At 39.9% G+C, this 6,909-nt stretch overlaps 1 protein-coding gene and 1 non-coding gene across 2 annotated transcripts in view; one reads left to right on the forward strand and one right to left on the reverse strand.

The window, feature by feature from the left end:
• CCDC192 (coiled-coil domain containing 192) overlaps window positions 1-803 on the forward strand; it is a gene marked incomplete at its 5' end in the record, with an annotated part of 87,006 nt that extends 86,203 nt beyond the window's left edge. Inside the window, one exon of the mRNA XM_027775294.1 lies at window positions 513-803. Within this exon, the coding sequence (XP_027631095.1) occupies window positions 513-799 (287 nt within the window). The remainder of the gene's footprint in view (window positions 1-512) is intronic.
• A 1,744-nt stretch (window positions 804-2,547) lies between these two features.
• On the reverse strand, window positions 2,548-2,653 carry LOC114009476 (U6 spliceosomal RNA). Its single transcript, XR_003550885.1, has one exon. It is a non-coding gene; the product is annotated as a U6 spliceosomal RNA (small nuclear RNA).
• Between the last annotated feature and the right edge of the window lie 4,256 nt (window positions 2,654-6,909).

The following is a 6,909-nucleotide window of genomic DNA, read 5'->3' on the forward strand; positions in this document are numbered from 1 at the left end:
TTGGCAAGCGCACGTGCCCTGTAGCAAAACCCCCCAAAAAAAAAAAAAAAAAAAAAAAACCTACTCTTTGACCTTTATCATTTTCCCCAGAATAAGTAATGGCAACCTTTTTTTTAATGGTTGAATTAAAATTCAAACTGAAGCATATTTCTACTTGATTATAGCTCTTATAAAAGATTTTTAGGGAAAAACTTGGAATGAAACTTGGAATGCCTGCTATTTGTAGATTGGATTTTCAAGGACAGCTCAATCTCATGGTTAATTGGAAGTTAAACGTGTGTAAAAAAGAGATGGCAAAGGCTGATTCTCCTCTCGAGAGGCTTCTGTTTTCTCTTTTCTGTGAGTGCCGTGAATCTTTCTCCTCCCTGGGTCCAGATTCGATTCTCAGTGTATTCAACATCTGAGCTCTCTTTTAAAAATGTGAGAAATGAAACTTTTTCATCATCCCTTTCTTTGAGTTCTGCAAAATCCAATTAAAACTGCTCAGACTTTCTTTTTCTTGTTTGCTTTAGAAGACAGCTCACTGAAAGAGTTCTGTGGTGGTCTCCCACCTGTGGAAGAAGGTGATAGAAAAATTAGCCTGATTATGGAGTTATCCACCCAGGTTTCCCTTCAGACTGAGAAGATCAGTCAGTTGGAAGAAGTTTTAGAGGAAAAGGAAAAAAAGATTCAGCAGCTGGAAGCTGAGCGGGAATCCTATCTTTCCCAAGAGGCCAAGGACTCTCCAGGATGTTTACAAGAAGGTCCAGTTTTCTTTAGTAATCACGTCACTCCTGCAGTCTCTGATGATGATTTGTGAAGATCCCCAGTAATCAATAAATAAATAAGTAAGTAAATAAATACTTATGAAGTGTCATCGAGGTAATATCCAGGACCCAAGTAATCTCACTAGTTCAATTTCATGAGTTTGAAGGAATCCTACAATATTCACATTGGAAAAAAATAAAACAAAGGGAAGCGGTCAGGAGAAAACACTGCAGGCAGCAGTAGTCACGTAACCTACACAGCTGTAGAATAGTATGTTTTTAGCTATTTCTGGTAACAGAGGGGGAGGGAGAAATGCAAAACTAGACAGATGGTGAAAGAACTTAGGATCATCCTCTTATCGCTGCAAGGGAGGGAGTGACACCAATCCCATTTTAGTTTGCAGCTCCATTGTGGGCAGAAAGCTGTCATGGAGGGCGGGCTCCAATTGGGCAATGTGAGAGTACCAAGAGCACAATTTTTGCCAGCAGAGTAATAACCATGAGGTCTGTTTTTTAGAGTCCTCCAGAGGTTACTTCTTTATGATATGCATTTTATTGCCATTAGTGAGGGTAGAAATGAAATAAAGCTAAAGCATTAAAGAAAAAAAGAAGAAAAAAGAAAAATGAAAAGAATGGGTGGATGAATCAGAGCTGTGGTCCTTTGGGAAAAGTGTCCTGGGACATCATCTCCCTGGGAAAACATACAATGTTGATTTTTCCCTTAGGAGCAAGACTAAGACCAAAGCAAAATACACTCTTCTGTTGCAACTGTCCCAGGGAGCTGTGAACAACACAGAGTAATGTCAGGAAAAATGGAGAATTGGCAAAAGAAAATCACTCTTAGTTAATGGAAATAGAAGAAATCATACATATTCCCCTCCCACCCATCCCCCTCAAACGAACTATTTCCACCGAAAGGGAGATGCTAGGAACTAACTGTGGGGAAGACTTGGGTACTTCATTTTTATCACCCTGATACAAAATAACTCAAACAGTACCAACTTTCTCATGAGTATGACTATATTGCTACACCTCAATTTAGTCCAAATAGTTCATGATCATTCTCCTCTCTGTCAGACATGATAGTTGATGTTAGAAATATCATAACATATGTAAGAATCACAACTGTTAATGAGAGTATCATTGAATGTGTGGCTGAGACTGATTATACTGAGGGATGGGAAATGGAAGGGAGAAAAACAAAAGGATGAACATGGGGTAAACCTGATCAGCACTGCTTTAGCGGATATTCTCAAAGGTACTGAGCAAAAGTGAGTGAGCAATAAGAATACATATTCCTGGCCTCTGGACAAGAAAACATTTTAGGGTACTTTGGCTTAGGGCTGACCTTAAGTAGAGCAGCCTTACTTTTGCTCCCAGACTAATAGATAATCCCTAGAAGGAGAATTGCTCCTTTTAAAGAGCGAGTTCCCTAAGTTACTTAACTAGTATGTGATCTGATTATGGATCCTGACTATCTACAAAATGGAGTTTCCAAAACTGATTTTAAAAAGAAAGAAAAAGGAAAAAATCAAGATTTTGAATCATCTACAATAGCTTAGCAATATTAATGCCAGAAGTTCACAACAAAACAAGGGGGACAGTTCTTCAGAGAGGGGTGACTTGCAGAGCCAGAATCTTCCCATGGTTGGGTGTATCCTCAGTATCAGCTGCAGTGGCTACAGCTACATTTGGGTGCAGTTCAATATCAGAAATGAAACCTATCTACAACACACTGAGTGTGAATACACACCCAGTAGGTATTTCTTTACCTTTTTTTTTCTTTTATTTTTTCCTTTATTTTAATATGGAACACTTCACGAATTTGGTGTCATCCTTGCGCAGGGGCCATGCTAATCTTCTCTGTATCGTTCCAATTTTAGTATATGTGCTGCCGAAGCAAGCACTCTTTACCTTTTTTATGGAGTCTACTTCAGCTCCTACAGAATCCACTTCAGAAATCTCTTCTTTCTGGTCTCTCTTTCTTCTTACTGCCCCTAAGCCTTCCTTCTCCTCATTCTTTTCTACCTTCTGGCCCCAACTAGATGTCCCAGTTGCAGGTTTGAAGTTCTGCCCACTGCTCTGGACACCATCATGAGGCTGAGGGTTGGCATGTCCTTACTGTGCATTTCTGGAGGAAAGCTTTAAACCTTTCCTTTTGTTAAGAGTGGGTCATCTCTAAGACAAATGATCATCTCTGCAGTTTTTATATGTTATTATGCTAACCAAGTCTCCATTTCTTTATTTTATCAAAGATTATCTTGATCTCATGGGATATTAGGGGTAAGATAGATGGAAAGTAGGCAGGAAGGGAATGAAAATTGCATTTACGTCCCAGACAAGGGGGGTTGCTAACTTCTAGATCTATTTCCCCTGGCTAGTCCTCAGCATGAAAGCAGCTTTTCAGTGGCGATAAAGTAACGGTGGAGCAGGAGCTGCTATTAATAATTAATTGAGCCTGTCACCTCTAAATATCTAAGGACCAGCCACTGAAGAAGAAAGTACCAAGGGTCACATTACTCTGCGAAGCCATCTGTACCAGAAGCTGATCTTGACTCGGGTTTAGGTTACCTCTAAGTCAGAAGTGGGAAGATCTGGCCTGAAGGCAAATATTTATAGATTAATCTCTGCTAGTGACATTTTAACAAGAATTCTTTACATTTTCGGGGCTTTTTGGGAGGTGGGGGTGAGTGTTATTGGCTTCCGAGGAATTTTTAAATGGGAACATTCACATTCCCAACTGGACCTTTATGCAATTATATGCCCCCAAAGGTTCATTTCCATTATCTATCTTTCCTCCAGGAAATTGAGCGGTGAGCTTCAAATTATGCTAAACACTTTATTCAGACAAACTAAAGATCAAATTATAGCCCACACTATAAAACTGTCATTTTTCTTAAAAGTAAGTTTGCTTTAACAATCCACTGACCTTTAAAATATCTGACATAACTAACGCAAGGCAATTAACATGCTGATAACCCTGTTTCTTAATGACAGTTTACCAAATCATCAGGTAATATATCTGATTCAGAAATAACTGGAGAGGGCCGGTTTTGTGGTGCAGGAATAATGCACCGTTCGGGAGAAGCCAAATCCCACATGGCAAGCATGGTTCAAGTCCCTACTCCAGTCAGCCTGAAACATGGTGGGCACACACATAAGTGTCCATGATCCAGCTGAAAGGCTGGAGGAAAGGGACCGTGGCACAGTCAGTCTCTATGGAAGGTGCTTCTCTCTCTTTTACTTCCTCTCACTCTCCCATTCTCATATGCACACACCGGCTCAATTTGGAATAAAGGGAAAAAAGTGAAAGATAAAATTTTTAGAATCCTGGAGGCCTAGCAGATGGCATAGCAGTTATGTCACTGGACTCCCACATGGCTTATTACAATTCGAGTAATTGTGATTGTACAATTTGCTGGGTGTGTGTGCATGCACGCCCAAGATCCCAAGAGGAAAATGGGAAAGGGATTGGGGTGTGGCTATCCCCAAGGGTGTGTGGGGTGGTGATTTCTCACTTTCTCTTGCACTGTCTCTGTCTCTCTCTCTCTCAGAGAGCACATGCCTTAAGGCAAAAAACTACCAAGAAATTAATAAATAAATGCTGGAGAGGCCAGAAGGTGGTACGGCATTAAAAACTTGTGGAGGTGACCACCTGGGAAGGTCCCAGGTTTGTGTCTGAGACCTCCCTGAGTATACCAGGCATGCACATGCCTGATCTGGGGCATGGAATCAAAATTTTTGGCGATTCTCACTCTCGCTCTCTCTCTCTCGCTCATGGAAGAAGTAAATAAGTAAACCTAAAAAAATTCAAAACAACTAGAGGGACTAGCAGGTGCCATGGTTGTTAATGCGTTGGACACTCCCACATGGCTGACCATGCATGGTTCGAGTCCTAGACCTGGTGGCTTGCTTTCTTACTTTCCCTTTCTCTGTGTGTGTGTCTCTTTCTGGTCAAATGAAACTAAATGAATGAATAAATAAAATCAAGTAAATGGTTATTTAAAAAAATTTTAAATACAAAAAAAAAAACCTCCAAAATTTAGCAAATTAATTTTTTTTGGGGGGGTGGCTATAGGGCATGTGCTTGCCAGGCAGAGAGAGACAAAGAGACAGAAAGTGAGAAATCACCCCCCAGGGGGGATGGCCACTCCGCAATCCCCTCTCCTCTATTCTCCTCTTGGGATCCTGGGCACGCATGCACACATGCTTGGCATGAGTTTTAAGCCACCAGGTTTGGGACTCAAACTGCAGTCGACCATATGGGAGTCCAGTGACATAGCCATTACGCTAACTGCTGGTCCCAGCAAATAAAATATTTAACAAGTAACTCAAGCAATCCTCGAAATTTTTAAAAAACATTTTCAGAAATATATATATTTTTTTTAAATTATTCTTCCACTAGTTATTAACTTTTCTGAAAGTTACACTGAATGTGTGATATGGCTAACCAATTGAAATAAATGTCAAGTTTAACAATTTAATTTTGTTATTATACTAGTGTGTTCCCAAATATTTTCATGACAAACTGAAATCATAGCAACAGACTTATTAAAGACTAGCAGAGGTCCAGCCCTGTAACACAACAGCTAAGTCCTATGCACTGGGAGCCAGATTCCTCATGACCAATCATGGTTGAAATCCCTGTCCTGGCAGCTTGAAAACACCAGGTATGTGAGCATGTGTGCCCAAAGTATCAACAAGATGGAGAATGGAGTAAAAGGGATTGTGGCATCACCACATCTCATTGGGAGGATGCTTTCTTCTGCTTTCTCCCCAGTGAGCACACATTCTCAATGGCAATTTAAAACAAAACAAAACAAAAAATCACTAGTAGAAAAGCAAAATATGGGGAGGAATGAGTCAAATGTTAAGGAGGTGCCTTAGATTCAGACCAGTGAAGGATAACTATAGTTATTTTCTAAGTGCATTTCTGGGGAAAAATTAATCCAATCACACTTTAATTATCTCCTACACTCCTTTCTGGTCATCTGAAACACGATAATTTTTTTTCTACATTATGTTGAACTGAAGAACTTTAATGTCACAAATAGAGAAGTGGATAAATGCTATAACTCTAGGTCAAAAATAATATTCATTTGGCAATTATCAAGTAGAGGGACTACAGAGATATAACTGTTCCAAATAATACAAGAAAACCAACCATTTGAGGTTCAGAAAGTCTAACTCTCATAATTTGAAAAAAATGAAACAATAAAAGGTAAACAAACTATAAAGAATAAATAATTACTATAAGTTCCCTATGGCCTTACAACAAAATCTTTTATCAAGAGTTCCCAGACATGACACCAGCAGTTAGTGTAATGGCTATGTCGCTGGACTCCCATGTAGTCAACAGCGGTTCAAGTCCTGGACCCTGTGGCTTAAACTCACACTGGGCGTGTGTGTGTGCGTGCCCAAGATCTCGAGAGGAGAAGGGAGGAGAAGGGATTGCGGCATGGCCATCCCCCCTGGGGGGGGTGATTTCTCACTTTCTGTCTCTCTGTCTCTCTCTGTCTCTCTGGCAAGTGCACGTGCTCTGCAGCAAAAACCTCTAAAAAAAAAGAAAAAAAGAAAAAAAAAAGTTCCCAGACATAAGAGAGCTTTACTGTTAATAGAAGAGGATCAAGTTCAAGTAGGAACTAACCTTTTTAGACTATAAGCACAAGTACACTGGGACGAAGTTCACAGAAAATGACAAGGTTGTCCCTCAAATTTCCCATACCTAATGTAGTTGTAACTTTTATAGTAAAACAAATCAAAACAAAAACCAGTTTTTATTCCCAGAGAAATCATTTCCAGCCAGATATTCAACACAGTGTCAATAACGTAAACCTGTTGCAGGATGACATTTAACTGTCTGGCCATTTCCATCTATAAGGTCCACATTTGTTTTTTGTTTGTTTAACAAAGAATGACCCTTAGTCCTCAGTTCCAATAATATCCAATCCTTCTGTTCTTGGATGGAAAATCACATGATATGTGGTTTAGCAACTCTTGAATTCATTTTCCTAAATGTCACAAACCAGCTCCACCAGTCCTTCATTTTCTGGTATCACCGTTTTCAAAGAATGATGATATCGTAGGCAATGGGTGAACGCAGGATAGGAGAGAAAGAACTGACCAGCACTGGCTCTTTGTTGCACTGGAGCCAAGTAATGAT

Source organism: Tupaia chinensis, unplaced genomic scaffold, assembly GCF_000334495.1.
Source record: "Tupaia chinensis unplaced genomic scaffold, TupChi_1.0 Scaffold000541_1, whole genome shotgun sequence".
In the NCBI taxonomy this organism is placed as follows: Eukaryota; Metazoa; Chordata; class Mammalia; order Scandentia; family Tupaiidae; genus Tupaia; species Tupaia belangeri.